This window comes from Branchiostoma belcheri, unplaced genomic scaffold, assembly GCF_001625305.1.
Source record: "Branchiostoma belcheri isolate BF01 breed outbred unplaced genomic scaffold, Haploidv18h27 scaffold6, whole genome shotgun sequence".
Taxonomy (NCBI): Eukaryota; Metazoa; Chordata; class Leptocardii; order Amphioxiformes; family Branchiostomatidae; genus Branchiostoma; species Branchiostoma belcheri.
In genome coordinates, this window is record NW_017804242.1 from 1,910,938 (window position 1) to 1,938,166 (window position 27,229).

General features: G+C 42.3%; 3 protein-coding genes across 3 annotated transcripts; 1 reads left to right on the forward strand and 2 right to left on the reverse strand.

The window, feature by feature from the left end:
* Positions 1-6,939: 6,939 nt before the first annotated feature.
* LOC109482413 (phosphatidate phosphatase LPIN2-like) lies at positions 6,940-9,861 on the reverse strand. The gene is made up of 2 exons (XM_019785125.1): positions 9,635-9,861; positions 6,940-7,948 (listed from the first exon to the last, which is right to left on the reverse strand). Exons 1-2 carry the CDS (start codon positions 9,665-9,667, stop codon positions 7,718-7,720), a joined length of 264 nt encoding a protein of 87 aa, XP_019640684.1. The 5' UTR covers positions 9,668-9,861; the 3' UTR covers positions 6,940-7,717.
* A 1,054-nt stretch (positions 9,862-10,915) lies between these two features.
* On the forward strand, positions 10,916-17,407 carry LOC109482368 (kelch-like protein 24). Its single transcript, XM_019785064.1, has 7 exons — positions 10,916-11,017; positions 11,855-12,100; positions 12,755-12,896; positions 14,249-14,533; positions 14,939-15,196; positions 15,506-15,910; positions 16,781-17,407. Exons 2-7 carry the CDS (start codon positions 11,949-11,951, stop codon positions 17,327-17,329), a joined length of 1,791 nt encoding a protein of 596 aa, XP_019640623.1. The 5' UTR covers positions 10,916-11,017; positions 11,855-11,948; the 3' UTR covers positions 17,330-17,407.
* Positions 17,408-19,720: 2,313 nt separating this feature from the next.
* On the reverse strand, positions 19,721-26,475 carry LOC109482375 (zinc transporter ZIP14-like). The gene is made up of 8 exons (XM_019785075.1): positions 25,981-26,475; positions 23,813-24,005; positions 23,238-23,407; positions 22,576-22,692; positions 21,964-22,173; positions 21,378-21,570; positions 20,713-20,900; positions 19,721-20,062 (listed from the first exon to the last, which is right to left on the reverse strand). The coding sequence occupies exons 1-8, from the start codon at positions 26,257-26,259 to the stop codon at positions 19,895-19,897; spliced, it is 1,518 nt and encodes a 505-aa protein (XP_019640634.1). The 5' UTR covers positions 26,260-26,475; the 3' UTR covers positions 19,721-19,894.
* Between the last annotated feature and the right edge of the window lie 754 nt (positions 26,476-27,229).

Sequence of the window (27,229 nt, forward strand, 5' to 3'; positions counted from 1 at the left end):
CAGTACGGAAGGACTGAATAAAAGTAAAGGGCTTTTCATTGTGTCGGAACTAGCGTTGTATAGTGACTAAGTCTATTGGAATTCGTTTAGTCTTGCTGGCATTGTAACGTTTACCTCATTAGAAGGCTGCACGACTCAGTAGTCAGTAGTGCGGCTTTTGGGGGCTTATGATGTGTTTTCAAGTCTTTGATCAGGCAAAAGACATTCAGGCATATCAGTTTTCCATACAGAAGGCGCGGCCTACACATTAAACGCGCAAAGAGAACTGATATATCATTAGAAAAAACACGTTATAAGCCCCCAAAAAGTCTGACTCGTTAACGTTGTCGCCTGCTAACAAGGTTACACGCATTGACCCTGTCATATTGACTGATTCGGCCTGGTTTCCTTGACTCCGAAAAACTTTCAGGAAGCGCGTGTTATTTACGGTGCAAAGTACCAAGTACGTACGACGAAATAGCCGTATGTTGGTTCATGGTTTAGAACGTACGCGTGCAGTCTCAAAAACAAGTCCTGAAATTGAGACTTGTGGGCACGGTGTACATGTACTTGTACGAGTTCCGAAAATCAGCATTTTATGCAAGACACACACACACAAAAAAATCTGATTTGAACTCGAAAGTTCCCAATCAATAGATTTCTGATCAATAAGTTTCTGATGTCCAACCCCCATAAGTTACATGTTGCTAGGGTGATCAGCATAGATGACAGACCGTGGGGGAAAGTAGTGTTTGAAGGAAGAAGTTTATATATAATAGTTGCCGCGCCTTGGCGCCATACGTTTGTGTACTTGCCTCTAAAAGAGTCTTCAGAAGCGGCAGGAAAGAGTAGCAATTTGCCATGTATAGGAGACAGATAACATGCCACCAGGCTACCTTTGCGAACTGATCTAACATCTAAACAAGAATGTACCAATTTTTCTAGATTCTGGATTTTCTAGATTTCTCATTCCTTGACAAAGACTGGAGTTGTACAGTCGAAAATTTGGGTGAGTCCAATTTCTTGTGTTGGATATTGCATGCAGTTCAAACTTGTTTCATAATGATCTCTACCAACACAGATGAACTTTCAAGATATTTTTTCTAGATTTTTAAGTCATAGATTGTCCTTACTGACTTAAAGAGTGGACTGGTCTAACAGCCAACCAGATGGCCAGACTGGCGGAGGACCGCCAGCAGTGGAAGAACTTGGCCAAACATCATGCTGCCCCGACGGCTGACTCATGGGAGAGAGTGAGTGAGAGTGAGATTGTCCATAAAGCGTCATCTTTGATACGTCTTTGATACCTATAATGAAAGGTACAATGTATTAGATACATCCCCGAACATCATGCGATATCCGTCCTTACCTGACTGGATACGGATGACGACGTGGATCGAGACTCCCTCTCTTCCACAACAGTCCGGAGCACCTGGACATTACCTGAACGGAAGACAACACAAAGGAGAAATGTTGAATTGAAAAACAGTCTATATATTTGCACGTATCAATGATTTTTCTTTGAAATTAAGGATAGGAAGATTCATTTGGTACCAGGTTGAATAGTCACAACTGATCTATGTCTGATCTATGTAACTTTCTAAGATACAGAACACGTTTTTCCTTAGAACTATCGTATAGTGGAACTCACTGCCACTAAGTACAGTAGCTATAGGGACATCATCACTGGATATCTTTAAACAACGCTAGCACTTTCAGTTGGATGTGTTGCGCAAAGGCGAGGTATAACAGAGCACTCGGTGCAATATCGTAGTATCCAGCTGCCGCCGCACCGCGTTCCAGCGAAGCTGATGTGTTATGCCGAAGGTTATAGCGGTTATACCGGCTATACAGATACAGAAATGGTGTGATGTCGGAACATCCTGGACGTTTATCGACGATTTGCTCTCAGGCAGATGTGTTAAATTTGGATCGATCACGTGACCTCGACCCCGCCTCAAGGTTACTCACCACCATTACACGAAATTCCGCCATTAATAACAGCAACACTTTAATACAATACGGGTGGGTAAACAGGCAATGAATGCTACATTTTATAAAAGGACTTTCAATTCGCAATAGATTGACTTTGTACTCTCGGACGACATTTACCTGATGAAGCCATACCTCTGCTATGAAACAAAATATCAGATACAAAATCCACCTGCTAACTGTGGCATATTCTACCACATAAATTTCTCGCAATAAATACACAAAACCGACCCACTGGCTCTGACAAGGACATTACTAGTCCTCTATAGAGAGATAATACGAAATAGAGCTTTTGCACACTGCATTCTGTAATACACAGTTCAGGTTGCAGTAGAGTTACTAGGCCTTTAATCCCCATCTGGTAGCAATAAAACCTGTATTCAGCTCTGCACTTGCTTGTTTCAAATACCGGAGCTTATCGTCCCATCCGCCGCGTGAAAGGACGTTCTAACTACTCTAACTTTAAACGAAGCTATACTCAGGCATTTTCACCTGAGTCTAACTAGTGAGGAAACAGGTGAAAGTGCCTTTCCCAAGGACACAATACTGGGCCTGCCATTAACACCGGCTGGCCCCTCCCCAACCGGACACAGCTGTAATATTCCAGCACAAAACATTTATCGTTCTTACACCGTGAACCTACCGCTTTTCCGTACAACAGACGCCGTCTGTGCGTTTTCTGCATCCTTGTTGTTATTATCCTCCTGATCGGCGCTGTACATGGTTTATCCTGTACAATCACACACAGACGATCGGCACACATACGGTCCGCTCCGTGGCCGCTACAGTTCTCTATTACTCATCGCGCAATATCATCCCATTGTTTTGTCTGCCCGTCTCCCACGCGATGAGCCCCTGTCAGAACCCATTTTACGAGCCGATCAGTCAATTCGCACGGTTGTCATTGTTTTTATTGTATCCGGGTGTTTTCAATGACTCGCTGTCCCCGGATCTAATACATAGTATGTAATAAATCTAACATCGATGGAAACAATTGAGTAACGTTGCTACTCCCTTAACGGTAGTAGCGACTAAAGGCCAAAAAGATAGCGCCAAACGGGAATTTGTTGTCGCATTTACCGGGTATCTGCTACTGACATAAGACCTATTTTTGACGCCTTTATCTGAGGATAGGAATGTGGTAAGAGTACATGTAGCTGTGACTGATATATCACAGATCCCGGCTTTGTTAGTCTTCAACGCAACCTTTGCGCGGGTCTCCCGTGTATTTCGGAAATAATTCAAAGCTCCTACGGTTCACTGGTTAATCTTATGCTTCAATGACTCTGAATCATATTAGATCGTATCTCAATGTGTTGTCACTGATATGGAGGTAGTCTTGATCGTTAATCATATGGTCATAAAGCCGTTCCTTAATATTACAAAAACATATTCTCAGTATCGATCAACACATTTTATAAACATTAATTTCAAGTCTATTGATATCTAGAACAATTAACAGTAAACGATCATAATTCAATTTCATTGATGCAGTTTCATTCATTGAATCATTATTTAAATGCTTAGTACTGTTAAGGTGAGCAAGTTCTCTCAGGTGAAAAGCAAGGTGGTATTTCTTCTACAGCTTCTTTTAAATGTATTCTATGATTATGCCTAGGCGTATATAGAACAATGAATAGAATGTGAACAGGCGCAAATTTCGGTTGATTATGGGGTGTCTTGTTGATGATTTGGACAAACCAAGGAGGTTGTGTGGAATATAACATCTATCTAGGTTCTTGAAGACTTGACAATTTCAAAACCATCGCGCATTGTTTGATGCTACGTTTGATACCATGCACCACGCATGCCGACAAAATACATCGATTGAATCACATGTGACCCACAAGAAATGTATTATGCATCGAATGTCAGTAACCGGGTCATCCGTATTAATTTTTCATTTTGTTTATTTTTATCATTTGCAAATTCATGCGCGTAGGCTAATGGCAATGGGATATACAGGTATTGTAATCATAAAACTAGAAAGGCCAATATTTGCTTTGGAGCAAATATAGCGATGGGTTCACCACATTTTACCACATGGCAGGGAAAGAATGAGAAACACAAGGGAAAACAATGCTTTACATTGATATAACTATAGTATGAAGTAACATACAACTAAGACTACAACAGTTGGATAGCTATTCCCTACATTATTGGTTAGGATTGCATAATGCAAACTGTTGATTTTCAAGATAAAAAGAAGCGTTCATAGCCCGCATTCCAATGCTGGAGCAGGAAAGCTTAAAATACCTACCAAAACACTTGAATACAGACATACTGTCAGTATGGCATGGCTCTGTGCAGGTGTAAATGAAGTTAAGCCAGTTAAATCCCAACAGCCAATCAGCAAGGAGAATAGAGGAAAGCTGCATGCCTATTGGTTGATGCCTTGCATGCCATTGTGATGACTCATGTCCAAATGTGGTAAACACTGCACACTTACACAGTAATACATTAGCTATTACACAGCCAAAAAACTCAAATAAAACCATTCTAAAAGCCTGTATCACAATAATTTAAAAAACGCCTAGGGGTATTTGCCCACTGTACCTCCATACCAAATTTCAGGACCTTAGGCCCTAAAATGAAGAAGCTGAATCCATTTAAAGATATGGCAGGAGGAGGAGAAGGAGGAGGAGAAGGAGAAGAAACATCAGAAAAAGCAATATGGTTTCACCACACCACTTCGTGGTGTGGTGAACCCATAATAAAGAGGTAAATGTCTAGTCTAGTCTGCCTAATGTTTCTACGTGCATTTCGTAAGGGTTTTACTTTATTTTGGAGTACTTTTGTATTGTTAAACTTTACATAAAATTAACCGAATTGAAAACTGCACCATGTCAAAAGTCGTACATTCCGTAATAGGTCATCACCATGGATAATTAGTGATCATACTTGATGAAATTCTGTTATTTGTTAACTTTATATTTCCGTCCAGTTTTGTAGAGTTGTATTTCCCTATCACGATAATACAACGCTTTTAAAATTTTATAGCCTCAAATTTTATAGCCTCTACCAATTGTCATTGACGAATTCGAATGCACGCAACGGCAATGTCAATGTCATATAGTAACATTACAGCAGTCAACATCGTTTTCTACGACCACAAGTACATTGCTGCACACAGTCTAACAGGTTTGTTCAAACCAGTATCACCTGTGAACCATGCATATGAGATGAAATGTTCCAGATACAATAATCATAATAATTAATCTTTATTGCCTGAGGGCTAATTGCAAGCTGACAAGCGCGATGAGTACAGAATGCATTGAAGAATGGTATAAAACCCTGCGCTAACATAAAGTTCTACTTCTACCAATCTAAGGTTCTATCTCTACTTACTAGTAACTTCTACTAAATGTATGTATATGTGGAGGCAAACAGAGGACATGAAATACATAAACAAGTAAGCGTGACGTACAAACCTTTCCTATTCATCCCCGGTATTCTGCTGACGACACCCCTGCCTGAATGAGCCAGCAGGGTCCCGAACTGGTGGTACATCCAGGAAACAAACGGGCCTGTCGTCTTCAGTTACGGGGAATCCTCGGAGGACGGGAACCTCTGTTGTCAGGCCTCAGTCTTCCATCACTGTGGTGTCAGACTTAGTCGCCGTGATGACGCAAATAATGATGGAGTGGGATTAAGAATTTAAGAAGGACATCATCTTTACATGCTGCCTTAAGTGACGAGTACATTGAACAGAAAGTTAAGACTAAGCGATTTAGAGGAAAGCAACAACATGTATGCCGTGTGTTCAGGCTGTCTTGATGGACATGTTGACAATAACTCAAGTCGCTAACGCAGAGCATGGTCATGTGGTTGTCACATTTAAGCAAGTCACTCGATTCCCGAGAGTGACATTCATCAATAGGTCTAGTATTCTTCCACGTGTCCCTAAACGCACAACCTGCGTCATCGGTGCAGACGCGGGACAGGTAGCCGACATTAATTGTTGGCACGCAAGTCAGTCTAGATACGGTATTGGCACGACTTCAAGGAGTGATGGCATGCGAGTGTCTTATAAACATACTTTTCGGTCATGTTTTAAGTAAATTTCCCCACTTTAGATACTTGACAAGTAGTGAAAAATTTATATTCCTGTTAGCCTTTGATAAACCAAATCTAACTTCTCATACAGCCTCAGTCATTTATACAATTACTAAGAAGCGAGAGGAAGTTGAAAAGGCTAGAATACATTAGACGTTTATATACATGTAAAAGTTATATGTATATGTATGTATGTATACATGTATGTGTATATGATTGTATTCTTGTGACCTGTGCTTAGCCCAGGGGGGCAAAAATGTACAATAAAGGTCTTCTTCATCTTCATCATATAATCTTCAAGCAGATCCTACAGTGACAAGGCTGTAACCGTTGGCCAAGCAGTAGTGACTATTACCTTCGGTGACCATGGCTAATGGTCACTGATGATGATGAATGGTCACTGCTTTTCCAATGGCTGCTGCCTTGCCACCGTAGGGTCTGCTTGGAGATTAATGTCATAGCGGTACCAATACTACTAGACGGTGGCATCCAGCAAAGCGTCCAGGTTTTCACTGGCTGACTGGTTGGTTTGTGAACTGAGTAACTGAAAGAAGTACTAGTTATGAGGAGACCTTATGTATATTTTATCTTAGTAGAAACTCTTGTGGGACTGCAGGGGAGCAGCGGGGGCCGATTTGAAAGAGAACAACTTAAAAGTGTTCCATGGATTGTTATGTTTTTTTTGGCATCTAGGTTGCTTAGTTGATGATTGGCGTCGTCAGTGCTTATTATTCAAATCAGGACCGACTTTGCAAAACCAACGAGGAAATGTTATAAATTAGCTACAATCGATAATAGGACTATGTCAATGTCATGTACATGTACTATATGTATCTGAGAATAAAGGCCTTTGCATAATTGATGAATAAAGTTTATAATAGGTCAGTGGTCAACATCAATAGTCATCATCTTTTAATTGCAATGTTTATTCAAAATAGCACCAAAGCAACATCAGATTGCAAAATGTCATTTCATCACATTGAGCATTATAAACATGTAACGATACACGTGTCTATTCAGTTTACAATTCTGGTACATTATGAACATTGAGTTGGGACGTTCTAGCACACTACAAAAACATTTACATCAAAATATTGCAGTTACCTGTAGCTAACAATAGAAAATGTACTTATTTAACATTGTGAACATACAATATTGACCATAGAAGGGTTTGAAAATTGGTAATTTGTGTCGAATTCTGCCTTTATATTTCACATCCCTATTTTACTGTTCTCCCTGTGTTTCCTCCCCTTCTTCTCCTGCCATTCTATCTGCCGTTTTTTTTAAATTATTTTCCAAATGACCTGTCATTCGGCATGGAGGTAGGGTGTGTGATGTAACACAATGTTACTGTAGTCGTTGGAAAGTGCAGTTCAAATTTGTTTCATAATGACCAACACAGAGGGACTTCCAAGATGAAAGTGTAGTCGTATTCAGCGTTGAATGACCAAATAAGTCAGTATATCCTTTACAATGTACACTTTACAAGGTAATTCTGTCAAACACGATGCTGCAAAAAATTAAAAAAAAAATAGAAACGCAACTGTACTCCACATTATATTATTAGCTCTAGCATGTCCATACTGAGATCGATGTCCGGTATGGGTTCTCTCCAGAAGTTGAAGTTGTTAAACTCGGGTACTGGATCCAAAAGTGTTGAAGTGAAACAAAAACACAACTGTACTCCACATTATATTATTAGCTCTAGCATGTCCATACTGAGATCGATGTCCGGTATGGGTTCTCTCCAGAAGTTGAAGTCGTTAAACTCGGGTACCGGATCCACCGTGTTGATGTCGTCCTCGGACAGAAGAGGCAGCGGCGCTCGCCAGAAGTTGAAGTCGGTGAAGTCCTCCTGCAGCCCCGAGGACGTCTCGGCGATCTTCTCCCAGGACGGGCTTCTCCCGAAGGAGTTCAACAGCTGGGGAATACGCAGAAGAAATGATTCTAAATGAATGTTTATGCTAAAAATTGAACGGCATAAATGGACAAGATGTATAGACCGTGATTTCTGTTATCGTCAGTAGGTAGTAGATTTCTGGTACGTGGAAGGTGTTAAACCGCTGGGAAGTACATATAACAAGGACTTGTAAATTGTAAAGACAGACTGTTTGTGCTAAAATTATGATCATAAATGAACAAGATGTAGACCGCGATTTCCAGTACTCTGAGGGTGTTAAACAACTCGGAAACACATAGAAGAAGGACGTTTAAATGGATGTCTATGAATGAATGTGGATATTTCATCTGTTGAGCAAGATTGTGATACACGTATCCATGGAGTCCCATGACGTATCTTAGCATGTGGAATGCTAAAAGGACTATAGTCCGAATTTTCTACAATAATGGTTTTGTTCTTTTTTTTTTTAGCAAGTACAATGAATGCAACACTGGCTTGGCACCCTAAAACAAGCCTGACTTTGTACTACTATATGTTTACGGACTCGGTAGGACTTCAAGTATGAAACCTGTTGGCCTGCATTTTTCATATTTTTGTCTGACCCTGACCTCTCCCCTCATGACCTCAATAAAAAGCGGCTAGTGTCACGCCGATTCGAGTATTTCATGAATAAACAAAGCTTCAATCATACCAAGAAATACCTGTAAATTTAGTAAATTTGCCTCAGTCACGACAATACGTTATTTATGCACGGATACAGGAGCATCGGACCACTCCCTGGCAGTAAATTGGGACTAAGTGAAGCAGTGATTCAATTATGTCCGAGCCACGCATTCCGCGCACGTACTGTTAAAAACCCCAGAGATGATATGACCTGGTATGAGTCATACACATTGTGATGTATTCATCAGATGTATACATCAGGGAATGATATCAGATATGTTATCTTAAACCGATGTTGCATTATTACCTGTAGTGTTTTGTTCGTCACAATGTGTTCTTTACATTATGGTTGATGATAAGTCAGAGCCTAGTATATGAGAAATAGAGAATCAAAGTATACTGTATAAACATGTACAGTTTAATCTAATCATGATAGCTGCCTATTATGCTATTATGTCTTCCAAGAATGGCAATGATTTCTTTGGATAATTATAAATCACTCGAATTCTAGCATTTCTTCATTCAGAGACACGTGACCTAGATACACGTACAAGCATGTGCATGGTAGAGGCGATGAATGTATTGGTAGTAAAAAGGAGGAGGTTGTGATGGACTAGAAATGGGAATTGTTCAAGAGATCATTTCCAGTAATAAATCACAAAGAAATATTGTCAAGTGCGAGGGATTGATTACTAGTACATTTTCGAGCATTTTTACTGAAGCAAGGCATCTATAGCTAATTTTACCAAATCAACAAAAATCAAATAACTTGCCACATGAAAATTAATTCATTCTTGCTTGCCCTCGGACAATGATATCGGATAGATATTTCATGCTTGGATCAATTCACCTGATACTACACATTTTTAAAGGCCACAGCATCTTTTCCAGCATGGTATTTCAACACAAAACCTAACACAACGTTGTAAAACAAAACAACGTTAACAACAGTGCATCAAACAATGCATATCACTCCGACACAAGTAAGGTATAACGCAGTTGTTGATACACAAATATTCAGAGACAGCAAAACGCAATACATACCCCTGAAAAATCCACTTGATCCATAGGATGCATAGCTGGTTTCCCGTCACCGCCCTCTCGTTCTCCTGGTAATACCGTGGAATGCCTACAGTGCTCGGGCGGGTCGCTGGTACAGGTGGTCCCGATGAGTTGAGGTAGAGGTCTCCGTCGGATCTGTTTTATCCGCTATTCTTCAGTGTTTTTCCACAACGTGAGGTCGTCTGTCTACATGAGACATCAAGGCGTGGGCAGTGACGTAATACGAACGTTGCACGAGTAGGTCCCTGGGGAACAGTAATCGCATGGTAATATCGATTCTTCCCTCGTTTTCCGGGAAGCGCGCGTGCCGTGGGTATGATCATGACTCACGTGCGCGCGGCACGTGTGACCCACTCGTGCACCACTGGTTGTGTAGTGTATGATGCCGAAAATTACTCTCCAAGCAGAGGTTTGGGTTTTGCATGGAGTTAAAAGATCGTTGTACCTCCATGGGTTTGGGGTTATTTTGGCGTGTCTTTAGGCTTTTTTTATCGTTTTTCTTTTTGCACTGGAATTTTTTTTCACTTTGGGTCAGGTGAAAAAAAATTCCAGTGCGAAAAAGAAACCCCGCAAAAACCTAAACCTCTGCTTCGAAAATGTCTTTAGAGCTCGTCGACTCGTCGGGTCCAACGTAACCATCCACCAGCATTATGGGGTTTAAAATCATCTTCATCAAATTATTACATTCAATATACATTTAACGCTTTTTTAGTGTCATGATGGGAGATTAGAGATATTAAAAACAGTACATCATATAATATATATACATCCAACTTGTACAGGAAAACACGACAAAATCTGCACTTCTTAAAATGTAATATCCCTCCCACTTATTACGGGAGAAGTGTTCTCTGTCAAACCTATGATACATTACAAAGTTAGTACTGATTAAGGAGTGCTGGTGCATCGTTTCCAATTATAACAGGAAAATCTGTCGGAAACAAGACTTTAAGCATCAATCCTATATATATAACGTTATATATATAACGTTAACTTACTTCATTGTTAAGTTCACGCACGTATGATGGAAACTTTTACGTTCAAAAACTGCGTCAACCCTATGACTCACTTCAAGATCCGCACTTTTAAAGTTATACCGGGATTTTTTCCCGTCGGAAACCTGAATATCAATCTAAAGACATTATGTATAGAATGTGCTTGAGAAAAGACACTTAAAGACTGGGAATCATTTGCTGGTATACAATAGAAAGACATTTGCTGCAATATATTGATATATCGCTGTGAGGCGCTTTAGAGAGGTCGAGATTTTGAAAGTAGAAAAGAACGGGACAGAGCGGCTGGGTTTGCCAGGTGTGATCTTTACACCGCATTTTGTGCAATATAGAGAAAGGCTGGCGACCTGAGGTAAGGCTTTGGGGGCGAGTTAGCTTCAGGTTACAATGTACAAGTCTGAAACGATTATTTATGACTTCGAATTCACTAGAAAAACGTCGACTGATTGTCCACCCCCCTCCCCACTACCCTGGGCACTTTTGAGACTGTCAATATTATGATGCAAATATTTATGATAAGAGTTACGTTTCCTTCGCCATAAAGGCCATGTTTTCGGGGGCGTGTGTTAGTTTCTTTGCGTAGCTGCGTTTGCGTATGTGTGTGTGAACAGCATAACTAGAGAAGATTTGGTATGTTGGTAGGGTGTGACAAAAGTATTTGTTAATGAGTATAATATGACATGTGCATGACAATTTATTTATAATGATTACATTTTGGTCCATCTGGTGGCTTTCCATGGTACTGCAGCTAAACTTCCCGTTTTGATATCTTGTTTTCTGGATATGCAATGGCCATGGATTGTTTCGATGTTCTCATCATGAGTCCTTGAAATCAGTGTCCCAGGTCTCCACCTCTGCCCTACCAACATCCAGTACGTCCGGAGAATCTCAAGAGGCATTTCAAGGTCTCAGTCTCAGTCGATTGTCAAGTTCAAGAGCGCAACATTTAGATATTATGATGTTCTCATGACTTCTTTACAGGACTACAGTACCTGAGTTTCCCACCTTTATCACCATCCAACATCCAACTTTTTCCTCAGAAGTCAGATGCTGTGTCTCAGAAGCCTGACCGCGCCCTCCCGATGTCTGTGAGTGGGCTGGCAGCCTTCCTAGCTGATGTCTGGATGTACATACTGTAATCAAATCGTTCTGATGTTCTTATGACTTGTTGAATACTGTACTGTTGCAGGTTTCCACCTCTGAATCACCTTCCAACATAAGGATTCCTCAGAGGTATGTGGCTTGACAGCTCTGAGGCCTGACCCTGCCCTGCCGATGTCTGGATGTCTGTGAGCGGGCTGGCAGCCTTCCTCGCCGCGATGGGTTCGGAGCTGAGCAGCCACGGGCACCAGCTGGAGGACGACTCCACGTACCACCACTCCCTGCACGCCGCAGACATCCTGGACGCACTCAACGACCAGCGGCTGCATGGCAGGTAACGCAAGGTTACCAGTTTACATGCAGGACCAGTTTACGGTCAGTTACCGACACGGCCGTCACTTCGAGGTGTACCATCCAAAAATCAAGGGTCGCGAGCAACAAAGAATAGCATGAATATGATCCTTATGCGTGTCTTTTATTTATTCAATGCACGGGAATAAGTTTGCATTCAGCAACACAACAGGATATCTTCCGAAATGACGGGACAGCAAGGTGACATAGACTTGTTACATTCAGATTCAGATTCTTATTTCCAATGATACGGGAGGTACACAAATCAGGGCTCGAAATACTGAGTGTAATACTAAAAATTTTGAAGTGATTTGTCATTAATTATCCTGCTGAAGGCGACAGTGGTCGCTGAAAATTTGATCTCTATTTAACCTGTGTCTTGGTGTAAAATTCAATATTTTAGTATGAGTACTACCAACACAGATAAACTTTCATGATACTATTGATAGTTTTGCATGTATGTTTCAAATTGTATGTAAAATATTTTGCCAACATGCAATTTTGTATGCCATCGGTTTAGATCCGGACTTTTATGTGTGTATTTGTAGAAAGTATTTCCGAATTGCAGAACAAAATTTTGACATTCTGCAATATTGCAGAACACTGAAAAAAAAAAGTATTTCTACCCCTGCACCAGGTACACAGACGTAGTGGTGTGCGCTGACGGGGTGGAGTTCCCGTGCCACCGCGCCGTGCTGGCAGCCAGCGTCCCGTACTTCAGCGCCATGTTCGGCAGCGACATGAAGGACAGCAACGCAGAGAAAGTGGAAATCAAACAGGTTGGTTACTAGTAGCTATACATATCAACTGGAATGAGTATTCCATTGGTCAGGTCCCTAGAAGCTTGATGGACAATTACAAAAAGTCCAAGTCAGTAGAATCTACTCTCCAAGCAGAGGTTAGGGTTTTGGGTAATTTGTGGCATTTTTAGTTGGAATTTTTCATTCACGCAACCCAAATATCCAGAATTGTGCTTGAGTATGGTTCTGGATAGGGCACAGTTCAGGATACGTCAGACCTTATTAACAGTGTGCCTAGAGGGCTTGTGGCCATTTCCAATCTCAGAACTACATGTACATGTACCAATAGAAGCTCAGGATTATTTGTCACTGATTTGAAAATCAGTCCAGTAGGAGCTCATCAGGATTGACTGTTTCATGAATAAACAAAGGCAAATGAACAAACAGACAGGTATTTATTAATATTTTAAACAGTGTTCTCCAATATCCCCAGGTTAAGGCCAGTGTGATGGGGGAGCTGGTTCAGTACGTGTACACCGGGCGGGTGAGGATCACGTCCCAGAACGCGCAGGCCCTGATGGAGGCTGCCTGCATGTTCCAGTTTGTACTAAACAGTGTTTTTCATTATCCCAGGTTAAGGCCAGTGTGATGGGTGAGCTGGTTCAGTACGTGTACACCGGCCGGGTGTGGATCACCTCCCAGAACTACCAATCAGAGCTCAGGATTATTTCTTACTGATTTGAAAATCAGTCCAATAGGAGCTCATCAGGATTGAATGTTTCATGAATAAACAAAGGCAAATCAACAAACAGACAATTGTATTTTAACAGTGTTCTCCAATGTCCCCAGGTTAAAGCCAGTGTGATGGGGGAGCTGGTTCAGTATGTTTACACCGGCCGGGTGCGGATCACCTCCCAGAACGCGCAGGCCCTGCTGGAGGCTGCCTGCATGTTCCACTGCGCCTCGCTGCGGGACGGCTGCTGCCTGCATGTTCCAGTTTGTACTAAACAGTGTTTCTCATATTATCCCCAGGTAAAAGCCAGTGTGATGGGGGAGCTGGTTCAGTACGTGTACACCGGGCAGGTGCGGATAACCTCCCAGAACTACCAATTGGAGCTCAGGATTATTTTTCACTGGTTTGAAAATCAGTCCAATGGGAGCTCATCAGGATTGAGTGTTTCATGAATAAACAAAGGCAAATGAACAAACAGACAGTTGTATTTTAACAGTGTTTCTCAATGTCCCCAGGTAAAAGCCAGTGTGATGGGTGAGCTGGTTCAGTACGTGTACACAGGGCGGGTGCGCATCACGTCCCAGAACGCGCAGGCCCTGTTGGAGGCTGCCTGCATGTTCCAGTTTGTACTAAACAGTGTTTCTCATATTATCCCCAGGTAAAAGCCAGTGTAATGGGTGAGCTGGTTCAGTACGTGTACACCGGCCGGGTGAGGATCACGTCCCAGAACGCGCAGGCCCTGTTGGAGGCTGCCTGCATGTTCCAGTGCGCCTCGCTGCGGGACGGCTGCTGCCGCTTCCTGGCCAAGAACCTGGACCCCTGCAACTGCCTGGGCGTGCAGCACCTGGCCGACGCACTCTCCTGCACAGAGCTGTACACCAAGGCCAGGGAGTTCTCTCTGCAGCACTTCCTGGAGGTGGTCCAACACCAGGAGATTCTGCAGGTATGCCAATCTTTACATTGAATTGTCAAACCTAATAAATTGCATTGCAATTCGAGAACTGCAGAAAATGGCATCTACTGGTACATTTTTCAGCTACAATTCCATAAGGCTCACCTACAAGAGTGTGGGATGAGCTTTTACAATCATTTGAGGAATTTCTAATGTCTAGACAATTTCTTTAATAATTAGAATTTTAGCAAAAGATGAGTACCGAACAGTGTTTTTCACTTTCAATTTCAGTGATACATTACAATGTAAGACCATTTTTTAAATACTCTGTAGCTAGTTGAAGTGCTGTAATGATGCATTTATGTTCACTATAGCACAATTCAGATAACAAGTAAGATCTCCTGTGAATCTGTTGTCCGTAAACACTGCATATTCTCAATAAACCATTTATGCTAGGTCCCAGAGGAGAGCTTCATGGAGCTTCTGTCCAGTGATGACATCAACACGGACTCAGAGGAAGCGGTGTTCGACGTCGCAATGGCCTGGGTCCGGTACGACGTGGAGACAAGAAAAGACAGTCTAGCCAAGGTCATGTCCGTCGTGCGACTGCCGCTCGTCAGGTCGGAGTTCCTACTTGACACGGTGGAGACCGACCCGCTGATCCGCGACTCCAAGGAGTGCCAGGAGTTTGTGGTGGAGGCGAGGCGCTACCAGGCATGGCTACGCTATCCTTGGCCCCAAATATACCCATTACGACGAAGCCCTAACTTATCTATGTCTCCCCTCCAGGAGAGAAAACCTTAGCCTTAAGTTCGCCAAATCTCTTAAGTTCTCCCACTTTCGGAAGCTGGTTACCCCCAACCCGTTTTGAAATTTGCTAAAACCAACCACTATAAAAACAGTCCCATTATGTCAAGATGCCTAAAATGCACAATTAAGCATCTGTGCAGAATAGAAGATGACGCTGTCATGTATTTCATGAACGAATAAACACAACGTATTCATAAATATTTATTTTACTAGCTGCTGACGTACAAGCGCCATGAGCTGCAGAGTCCGCGCACCCGGCCCCGGTTGTCCACGGGGTTCGCCGAGGTGATGCTGGTGCTGGGGGGAGAGTACGAGGAAGCCACGCTGAACACGGTGCACTACCGGAGCCCCATCACTAGCAGCTGGATCCCGCTGAAAAACATTCCGCGGCGAAACGAGGAACAGTACAGCGTTGTGACGCTTGTCAACGATATCTATCTCATCGGAGGCGTGTTTAAAGGGAGGCCGCTGTGTCGGGTGTGTTGCTATGACTCGTGTCTGGACGACTGGCGGTTCGTTGCGAGTTTGTTGGTGGCGCGCTACCGCCACGGGTCGTGCGTTCTGAAGGGACAGATCTACGTGGTGGGGGGGTTTGACGGGAACAAGCGGCTCAGCCAGGTCAGTGGTCGAAATACTTTTTTTTCAATGAACTGCAATATTGCAGGATGTCACAATATTGTTCTGCAATTTGGAAATACATGTAACAAATGTATTTTCTGCAAATATACACTTTTAAGCCCTGACTCAAACCCATACAAAACTGCATGTTGGCAAACATTTTGCATGCAATTTAAAAATACATGCATAACTTGCTTAGAAGACTCTGATGTTCTGCCAAAGTGACTTTATGGTAGTACATGTATACCATGAAGTCAGTCAGTAAGTACAAAAGCTCCTAAATATTATACAGACACAATTGAACCCCTATCCTGATTTTTTCAGTCTGTAAAATTGCCGGTTGCTTAATTTTTGTTCTGCAACATTGGAAATTTCTCTGCAAAATCATCATCATCATCATCTTCACCGCACTCATCTGTCGACGATGCGGGCCTCCACAGCTTTCCACTGTCTTCTGTCCTGTGCTTTCCTTTGTGCTCCTTCCCAAGTAATAATACTCATCTCTTCTAAGTCTCTCATAGCAGTTTTTTCTCAGCCTATTTTCTACAAAATGCAGGCTGCAGATGTACTGTGCATTTGTTGTGTGTCCTTTTTATGTCCAGGATTACCTGACAAGCAGGCCACCGAAATGGCCTGAGATGTAGTTACTGGTAAAATAAGTAAAGTGAAGAAACAAAGAAGTGGTATTTTGCCTGTTGCAGAGGATCTTTTCTGACATAACATTTGAAAACTAGAGACGGGATGTTAACCTTATATAGGCAAATACGACCTCATGTGAGACGTTCTGCCAAAGTGCTATGCAGGGTATATGACGGGTTTTGTGCAGGTGCAGTACGTTCTGCCAACATGTCTGTATTTCTAACACTGCAGGTGGAGAAGTACGACCCGAGCTCCAACCAGTGGCAGGCGACGGTGCCGCTGCCCACGGCGGTCAGCAGCCCGGCCGTCGCCACCTGCCAGGACCGGATGTTCGTCATCGGCGGCGTCTGCAACGACGGGTCCGACTCCAGCCTCGTGCAGATCTTCGACCCCGACCCCGTCGTCTGGGAGACCGTGGAACTCCCGCTCATCGAGAACCGCTGCGCCGTCGCCGTGGTGATGGACTCGAAGATCTACCTGATCGGCGGCTTCTCGAACAAAGTCCTTGTGTTAGACCCGAGCACCATGGAGGTGTACCGAGTAGCGGACATGAACATCCCGCGAACGTTTCACGCGGCGACGAGCCTGGGGGGTAAGATTTACGTGGCTGGCGGGAAACCGGACAGCGTGAGCATGCCGGACGACAGTATCGAGTCGTACGACCCGACGGAGGACCGTTGGGAGATGGAGGGGAGCCTGCCGTGTCCCCTGTACCTGCACGGGATCGCAGCCATACACAAGTACATCGGGAATGAGGGGAACCTGGCGTATGTGGACTGAATAAGGAGGTTCACAAACAAGAAGTGTGCATGACCAGTGTCAAGCCTTAGAGAGATAAACAAAACATGTCAGAAGACCCCTTCCCATCTCCATCAAAACTTTTGAAATGCAAAATTTACGTTTAGGCTTTGACATTTGATGCTGTCTTTGATGCTGGGCTTGCACCTCCTTATTTGTGAACCTCCTTATTACAATGTATGCAATTACATGGGGACTGAGGGGACCTTAAGTACGGTATGTAGGTCAGATGACATGTGCAGTACTGTAGTTTGGAACCTACAGTACTACACATTGTACTATATGATGTAGTAGCTTTTTAGCACTGGTAAAGATTTTGACTCATTCGTGAATAAGGCAGGCTTTTTTTCTGATGGTATATCAGGACCAAGAAGGCAGGAACTTATATGCCTTCAGAAAAAAAGCAAACTATCAGCTCGCCCCCCAAAAAAGACTTGTAGAACATTCTAAGGAAGCTACTAGTATGTAAACGGATGAAGTACATGTTTGTGTGAAAGTGTGGAAAAAGAAATACATGTACATACGAAATATTCCCAGTCAAATGTCACTTTTAGCTGCCACATTCTTCTGTCAATCACATTCCCAATATGTACAAGATAATGTACATACTAGTCCTAGTACATAAAGTATATATAGGTGACCTTAATAATTATAGAAGACCTTGATATGTATCTTGTAGACTGCTCAAAATAATATATCAGGCTTGGATGAGATGCTGGTCTTATTCTTATTATCATGAATATCTCATTAAAGTTACATGATGACATTGTAGAATATAAAATAAGTCAAGAGTAATGTTGCTTCTCAATCACTGATGGAAAGACAGCAGATGCTATCTGAAACGTCTGACTCTTCAGAGAATTTATCTAGTTGCTTGATTCATTTTGTAGTACATATTAATATCCTACCTGCTAGTAGAAATTTGACCATGATTGATGTCATCTGCATTGTATTTATCCATGGACAAAGCCAGTACAAGTATGTCTTTAGTGTATATTGCAATAGTACCATTGCCAAGTTTATTATTCACTCTCATGTTGCAACATTATTACAATACAATCATGATTCTACCTTTAATATGCAGCCATTTGTCTTCAAATATGGATACAAATTGTAGAAAAATAGACCACATATACATAAAACTTATTGTAAAAATTTGTTGCCACCTGGCTATCTTCATTCTTCATAAACAAGACACATCAGTGGAGCTGTCTGCAAGTATAAAAATACCACACGACCTTAGCTAGAAATTTAGGATGATAAAATCTCTTCAGTTCTTATTGGTTTGTCAGTGTACTGTAGTAATTTATCACAGCACTTTGTTCTGGAAGAAGAATGTTCAACATACTCTGACCATTTCCGAGCTAGTTTACATGGAGAAGATGCAAAATTAATTCATACAATGTAACATTTGTTAAAAGCACATTCAGTGCCAAGAGAGTTACATTGCACTGCAACATTTGTTCAATATTGTTTTTAAAAGGGACAAAATGTAACATTGACTCCAACCAACTCATGAAATTAGTGTAGCCTAAACATGTAATAATAGTACAAACGTACATATGGCCTAAACATGTAAAAAAGACTACAAACAAATTAAAGTACATTGCATGTCATACATAGAGCTAAAACAAGCTAGCAACTTATCCTTCATCCTTACATACATCTAGGACTACGTAAAAACACTGTCTTTATTGGACTGAAATAAACTACTGTACTGCAACTTGATCTAAATTTTTCTTTGGTACAATTCATCTAAAAACTGTCAGGAATGCTTGTCTGGTTGAAGATGCAACAGACTCTTCAGAGCTCTTAGCAGACCTAATGACAGGCTTTTTGGGTTTATAGATTGAATTATCATATAGCCAGGTGACGTTGACCAATCAGAAGGCTCCATTCCACATTCCTTATGACGCCGTAATGTGACGAATAGAGTCAAAACCGGGTATTTATTCATCCCAATCCATACATTAAACAACCCAATAATCACCCACATATGACCTCAGGTGACCCAATGGAACACTTCTCTAGTTGTAAAAAATCCAAACATAACTTGTGTTCCAATGACCTCGTGTGACTCCCATAAGAACACCTGTTCCCTGCCTGTGACCCAGATCGAACGTGAACTCTACCTAGTGACCTCATGTGACTCCAGATGGCACAATGTTCTATGTTCTATTCTGCATGTGCAAGGGGTAAATTGTACATTGTGTCACTCTTACTGCATCAGTTTGGATAGGCTATCGTGAAAGCTATATGATGATAGCGTTAATGGCCCGCCCTTTCTCGGTGAATATGGTGTGATAAAGCCTTGTCAGTTGCCATAACCACCTCATAAAGCCACCTCGTTCGCTGCGCTCACTTGGTGGCTTTATTCGGTGGTTATGGCAACTGACAAGGCTTTATCACACCATATTCACCTCGGGGCGGGTCATTAACCCTTAATTAATGCACTTTTGTGCTGATGGCTTGTATGTACCAGCTGTAATATTCCAAAAATGCCTTTCAAAGGAGGCTACTGATTTTTAATATGGCTAAAGATACAACTTAGATCTCAAAGGGGAACTTTGCCAGGACCAGCATGACAGCGAACCCCACCAGCAGGCCCAGGTTCTGTAGGAAGAACCGCAGCAGAGACGAGGATTTCTCTTCCATGTCCTGACTCTTCTCCTGGCCTTTCTTTTCATCCTCGTCTACAGCATTCATTTCTGGCATCTGAGTGGAAGGGGACAGAATTTCAGTCTGTGGGTATTAAATGTTGCCAACATTGTATCTGAAATAATGACAGAATGCAACCCCTCCTCCTCTGACCAGTTATAAATCTCTATAAAATATTTGGAGGATTTTGTGAACTTCTTGTTTTATACATCAAGAATTCCTTGTTGATTCTGTCTCTGCATTTTCTGACAAGGAAACATGTACAGAAACGCACAAGGAAATTGCTACTCAAAATCTTTTCAGTTGCTTGAGTAAGAATTTCCTTGTGTATCTCATTACCTGGATGTCTAACCTCCATCAACAAAGTGTTGCAACATATAGACAAGTGGTGCAGTAAAGTGAAGACTGAAAATGAGAAAACCTTTTCTGGAACCGCTGTTACTTACTGTCAGTGCCTAGCATATAAAAACAACAGAAACAAGCAAACATGCAAAGAAACCATAACAACTTACCATGTCCACCATTGAGATGTAGAGGAACATGCCGCCAGCCAGGTCAAAGATCCACTGGCCTAGCTTCCTGTTAGCCTATGGTTGCACCATTTTCCCCACTTGCTTCCTGTCACTCGACCATATTCTATGTGTACACAAGCAACACACAAGCACACTGAAAACAAAACCTCGGTGGAAGGAGCTATAGCAACTTACCATGTCCACCAGTGAGATGTAGAGGAACATGCCTCCAGCCAGCCCAAAGATCCACTGCCCCACCTGGCTGTTGTCTCCCACCACGATCCCGACAACCAGCCCGGCGAAACAGGAGCAGGCTGACAAGAAGTTGTAGAACATGGCCTGTCTCACCGACATGCCGGCATTCAGCAGGATGGCAAAGTCTCCTGCAGAGTACAACATACAGAAAAACATCCGAAAATAAGGTTGGGGTTTTCTTATAGTATATAGAATGCAACTACACATGTAGTTATGTCTCTTGCTTCCATTTCCACGCTTATCAGTCATCTTCCTCAGGTCTTCTGACTGGAATGTTGCTGTATGTAGCTGATGTAGGTCATCACCAGGCTCTTTTATGTCACTCACACTCATCATCCGGTTTAGCATCTGTTGTTCCCCATCTTCTGAGGTTTAGACATTAACACAATCTCAAATGTGGCTAGATTTATATCCCTATAACTTACATCACTTTTTCCATAGCAGTTATTGTAGATACCAGTACTTTACGGTTATTATTGTCCACAAATCCATAACAATAGTAATACCCGCTGATGCTACTATCCTAATAGTACTAATCATTGTTGGCTAGTGCCAATATTTACCAAGCAAAAAATGGCAGCATTATACTGTCAACTGGAACATACCAAGTTCATGTGGGAATTCCTCACACAGCACAGCCAGCGAGGTGCTGATTCCGCTGAAGACAGACACCTGGAAGGACGCGCCGATGGCCAGCCCATCCATCAGGTTGTGTAACCCGTCCCCAAATATCACCATCCACGCCACGGTCGCGATGGTGTCCGTGTTAGAACACAGCGCCCGGCAACAGCTTCTCTTCTATGGATAGAGAGAGAGTAAAACATGTTTTGTCTCATTTGTCAGCAATGTAGGAAAAACATGATGGGAGATTCCCTCGACTCCTTCACAACACTAGCCTGGGTGCCAACGATTCCTTATTTGTATACCAGTGGTCGCTGTTTTTGTTTACATCATGTACATGCAAAGTATTTGAAAAAATATGCAAATTGCTGAAAGGCAAATCATCAAATCTGCTTTTTGCCTACCACTTGCTGACTGTGACATCATGGCAATTGCTTGTATACTAGGGCTCCCACATTTGCTGACCGGGTACTAAAAAAATATTTTTCATCTAGTTGCTTGATCTATTTTGTATTGCATAATGTTGTACCTAGAAATGTAACCTTCATCAATGTATGTAACTTTCTTTACCTTTTGACTCTCCCTGTCCTCTGTGCTGCTGTCCTCTGTAGAATCTCTGTCTGGGTTATGAAAGACGTGACCGTGGCTGTGTCCGTGATGCCGTGGAGGTTCTGTGATGTGGGGATCCACGTGTGACAGGGTGCGTGCCCTCACCGCACATACTGCCACGTCTGCCCTCAGCTCTTTCCCTGTCTGCTGGGCATACTTCCTGGCCTTCCTCTGGGGAAGAGAGAGAGAGAGAAAGAGAATTTTTGAAAACAGGTGTCAATACGTTCAATATGGAATAATGCAATTTTTAATTCAATCTAATTAAAAGTGAAATACAGCGACCAAAATTGTTATTTTTTCCTTTGCCAAGAAGGCTATTCTATTTGTGTATCTGTGGGTTTGTTTCAATGTAGACAGTGCATCTTGTAGAAGTTGTGGATGGATCTTTATGATATTTGGTATGTGGGTAGATGTTACCAAAACAAAGGACATACATGTATTTGATAATAGACAAACCTAGAGGCTTGTTATGGTACTGTAGGATTTCCAGTGGTCATGATTTCTCTTTGCTAATCTTGCTCTATGCAAATCATGTACCCCCTTTCCAATGATTTGATTTTGAACTTTCCTCACCTTTTGTCGTAGTTTGGACGCCATCTTCAGCAGCCTCTCTGTGATGAAGAACAGGTAGATCCCTGCCCAGATGGCCGCTGCCTTCTCTGTGTACTCCTCAGGGGGAAGGTCAAAGGCCTGCAGAACAGCAAGGGTGCAGGGTAAAGGTTAAATATCGAAATACAGTGACTGTCAGACTTGTCTAAGGTGACCACGCAAAAGTGGTCGCCATAGATAGATAGCCTGGAGTCAAGCCTTGATAACTTTTGTTTGTTTCCCAAGATTGTTGTGGATCTTGGTAAGCAGACCAAAGCTAACAAGGTTGTCCAGAGAGATGGTCTTTCTGCTAAACCAGTTCTGAGATATCAATGGCATCCCTTAAGAAATGCCTGTGTTAAGCTTTTGCTGTGGCTAAATACATAGTTTAAACTCACAGTTATGGTAATACCTGATACACTTTGTGTATGTTTGATATCAGCGATTGATCAATGGTGCATAAAAAAACAAATTGTATTCAGAGCAATTCGTTCAAAGCTGACGAAAACTGTGTGATTCAGTGGAACATTCCGGAGACTCCAATTTTTGGAGCTGGAGAACAGTCTAACTTCTCCACAATGTAAATTTACAACCAGAGCTGAACTTCCATGATAGTACATGACATTATGTATATAAATATGCTGTACCTGAGGGATGAGGTGGAACAGCGCACTTCCTGACAGTGCCCCCACGGCCAGCGCAATGAGGAAGGTCAGCAGCAGGGTGTACAGCCTCTTCTTCATGAAGGGCACGACGATGGCCCCCATTACAGAACACAGGCTGATCACACTGACCGACAATATACCGTATCCCCACACTGCAACATGGAACATTATTATTGGAACACTGAACAGTTGGTTATGATAATACACACTGGCCTGATTTAGACTACATAATGTTACCCATTAACTCTGAAACAACAGACCATCCATCCATCCATATCCAACCATCTATCCATCTAGCCAGCTATCCATCTAGCCATCCATCCATCCATCCATCCCGATGATCCATCCATCCATCCATCCATCCATCCATCCATCCATCCATCCATCCATCCATCCATCCATCCATCCATCCATCCATCCATCCATCCATCCATCCATCCATCCATCCATCCATCCATCCATCCGTATCCAGCCAGCCTAACAGTAACAACCGACCTAACAGCCAGCCAGCCAGCCTGAGCCAGCCAGCCAACCAACAAACAAACAAACTAACAAACCTTCAACTGGGCTGGGCCGTCCTGATCCACCATGCTCCTCTGACTCCGTGCTGTTCTCCCCCCGACTTTGGCAGCCATTGGTACGGTCAAGGTTGTACAGCAGTGTTGGACAGACCTCCCTGAGTCCTGTAGCATTCAGCTCTGAGTCTGCCGACATGTTGTGAATCTGTAGCACCTCTGTTGCTGACATACACTGTAGGTGGACAGAATAACTTAAATGATGAACCATTTTCCTTTAAATAAACAGGCAAAATTATTATATCATAGAGTATGATAAAGATCAATTGGCACCTGCTTGTTGAGAGAAATATCGGCCAAGACAGTAATGACTAAAAAATTTGGAATCAGCAGGAAACAAAATTGCTTTTGTTTTTGCTTGATCAAATTTCTCTAACATGATAACTCCAAGCAACTATTTGTGCCCATTTTGTGAATGTTGCTTAGTACTTTGGCATTAGCTCTAACCGTTCACGTTTAATTCAATTATTTTCATGTCCCCCAGGGACCTAATTTCGTGGTAGAAGCAGAATTAGATTTTTTGTGGTGTGCATGCAGGAACCTGGTTACATGTTGTATTAACCTTAATATATTAAATAAACAAGAATACCAACAGGATACGTGACCCGATCCGATCCTATTACCTGTTGTATAATCTATTAAGTACACTTATAGAAAAGCGGAATTGGGAAAGCAATGCTACTGGTACATACAAAGCTTTGATTTTCCAGATGAATCACTCACATGCACCAAAGTGCGTGATTCAGGATAAATGACCAACTGAGCGAAGATGATCAACCTGTGCCACCTTGTACCTGCTCCACCCAGGTGTTTGTGTGATACAGTTACATGTGACGTTATTGAGCTATTAGGTTACCCAAGTAGCAAACTCTGCTATTCCAAGCTAAGGAGGTTAAATTTCCTTGGCTATTCTAAGGCCACACCAATTTAATTTCTTGGTTAACGGATTCGCCCGCTTCATTTTTTTCTGATTTGCAAATAAAAATAAAAATTCAGAATCAACTGCAAAATGCTCATATTTTGCCCTGAACAGTTGAAAACAGTCCTTTTCTTCGTAGTTGTTACAGTTATTCCATCTTTCAATGCAATGGTATCATTAAAAGTTAAAAATTCATTGTTTAAATCTTGAACCAGCCTGGTGTGTTGACTTCATGGCTCCTATCGTACCATTTTGGGCCATAATAGGATGCCAAGGCCTGTTTTTATTTTATTTTTTTTCGCCCGCCCGCTCAATTATTTTTCTAGAAAAATCCGTTAACCATGAAATTAAATTGGTGTGGCCTAAGAGACAGACTTTTTACTGATCTGGTTCGACTTGGTATAAATCAATAGTTCTTAATACAGCTACAGAGTACTTTGAGGAGGATTAGTAGGGAGGTGAGCAACTTGGATACAGCTGTCTTTGCTTAGGCAAACAAAAAGGCTGTTGACAAACAAACACACAACTTGGACAGGTAACATTACAGGATGTCCTGAATCCGGGAAGAACAGAGGGAGAAAAGACAACCATGTCAGGTAAAATTATCAACCAAATCAAGCAGTTCAATAAAACGCATAGAAATACATGTATATAAGAAAAACGAAACAATTAGGCTATCAAAACCAAACGTGTCCGCTTGGTACTTAATAATAATTTGTCATTGATAATATTTTGTAGATATAAATATTTTATGGATTAGGCTTGTAGTTCTTTTTTTGATAAACTGCCATACATTGCAGGTCATTGCATCATGCATGATTGTTGGGCAAAGGTCATTCATAAAACGTCTTTTGCCTATCAAAGTTTTATCAAAATGGAGTGCAATTCACTAGAACGAAAATGACTTATACCAAAGAACTTCAAATTCGGCAATATTGAATACACTTACTTATCTACACTAACGTTACGTCAAATCAATCTGTAACAGTGGGGGGTTTATAGGCGCTACCAACAGTTCCGGCAAACGGGTCTAGGCCTTTTAGCGGAGCGGTTAGAGCGTCTGGTTTACAGATCCGGCAAACGGGTCTAGACCTTTTAGCCGAGCGGTTAGAGCGTCTGGTTATGAAGCTCTAGTGCCCGGGAGGACGTGGGTTCGAACCCTGGCCCGGGACCAGAAGGGATTTTACTGGCTCCTCCCTGTTTCTTACAAATCCACCCACCACATACGTACCGTGGAGCTGCACGAGTCTTGCGGCGGCGCGCATGCCGCCCCCTCCCGCCCACTGCACAGCCGAGTCCCGGCGGGGCAACTCGACGCGTTCCGGAGCAAAACCTGCAAGCCTTGTACGGTCAAACTGCCACCAGACCCGTATCTATCCAACACAGCCCGGGTAAAGCTATCAGGGGTGCTCATATCTTTGGGAATCGAACCCAGGACGGGAAAACTCGAGATGTAGACGACCGCTAGAAGAGTCCTCGCAAGGACCGTAGTGTAGAGGCTCAGAGCCATCACGAGAAAAGCGTGACCGAAACTCGAATTTAAAGTCAGAAAAAGCGATAATGATGTGTTGAAACGATTGCACACGGAATACTTGCTTCTTTCACCTATGCTGCATCACCTATACTGACAAGATAACGTCTAATTTGGACAAAAAATAACGTTTTCTGAGAAGACGAGAGGAACACGTCATTACACACACGCACTACACCAGCTGATTGATCTTTGACCCCAGCTGTTCTAGGCTACGGAGTCACCCGTTACTTTGAGACTGGGCTCGGTTGTGTCCCAAACCGTGCCTTGGGACCGAGCACGATTATACGAAATTTGCTTTCGTTTGTACATAGTAACAATATATTGTTATGCTATTCGTTTTAGTGAAGCAAAGACATAAACGTCCTTGAGACTGTTGAGTATAGGGTGGGGCTGTGTCTTCTGAAAGAGTTCTGATCTTGTTACCTCACCCAGGTTAAAAGCGGTCATTGTATTCTTCTAGGTGTAAACGTCCGTAAGGATGATGATGCAATACATGTACTTTGGCCTGAGGGGTTATCTGAGAAACTGGGAGGACAATGAGACAAAAGCAACTTTGGGGATACAGTTGAACTTTGGTTGGTTCATGTGCAAGAGTGCATTGACCTTAGATTTAACCGCCTCTGATTTCCAAGCAGATCTTGCATAGAATAGGCTGACTAGGCAAAACAGTATCTGAGTGGCCCATATGAGTTTACATCATGTACATGCGAGTCATTTGAAGGCATATGCAAACAAGAGTTCCACGATCTCATACCTTCGCCAAATGATGTTAACCCTTGCGGTTGACAAATTATATAATAAATTTTAATCATTGATTTTGTAAATAAGAGCCTCATTTGCATGGATTACATGTATATCTGAGTTGATCATATTCTCCAATCATTGAAAGCCTTATCTTAACACAAGGGCTATTATAGCACTTCCTCATAAATTATGCAAATGAGGT

Excerpts from the sequence above, each read along its gene's own strand:
- LOC109482413 (XM_019785125.1), bottom strand. The coding sequence starts at position 9,667 with ATGCATCCTATGGATCAAGTGGATTTTTCAGGG. Across the intron at positions 7,949-9,634 it reads ATCAAGTGGATTTTTCAGGG|CTGTTGAACTCCTTCGGGAG; the intron begins GTATGTATTGCG and ends CGTATTCCCCAG.
- LOC109482375 (XM_019785075.1), bottom strand. The coding sequence starts at position 26,259 with ATGGCTCTGAGCCTCTACACTACGGTCCTTGCGAGGACTCTTCTAGCG. Across the intron at positions 21,571-21,963 it reads AGGACAGGGAGAGTCAAAAG|AAGAGAAGCTGTTGCCGGGC; the intron begins GTAAAGAAAGTT and ends CTCTATCCATAG. Across the intron at positions 20,063-20,712 it reads ACATCTCACTGGTGGACATG|ATGCCAGAAATGAATGCTGT; the intron begins GTAAGTTGCTAT and ends CCTTCCACTCAG.
- LOC109482368 (XM_019785064.1), top strand. The coding sequence starts at position 11,949 with ATGTCTGTGAGCGGGCTGGCAGCCTTCCTCGCCGCGATGGGTTCGGAG. Across the intron at positions 12,897-14,248 it reads AGAAAGTGGAAATCAAACAG|GTAAAAGCCAGTGTAATGGG; the intron begins GTTGGTTACTAG and ends TATTATCCCCAG. Across the intron at positions 15,911-16,780 it reads GGAACAAGCGGCTCAGCCAG|GTGGAGAAGTACGACCCGAG; the intron begins GTCAGTGGTCGA and ends CTAACACTGCAG.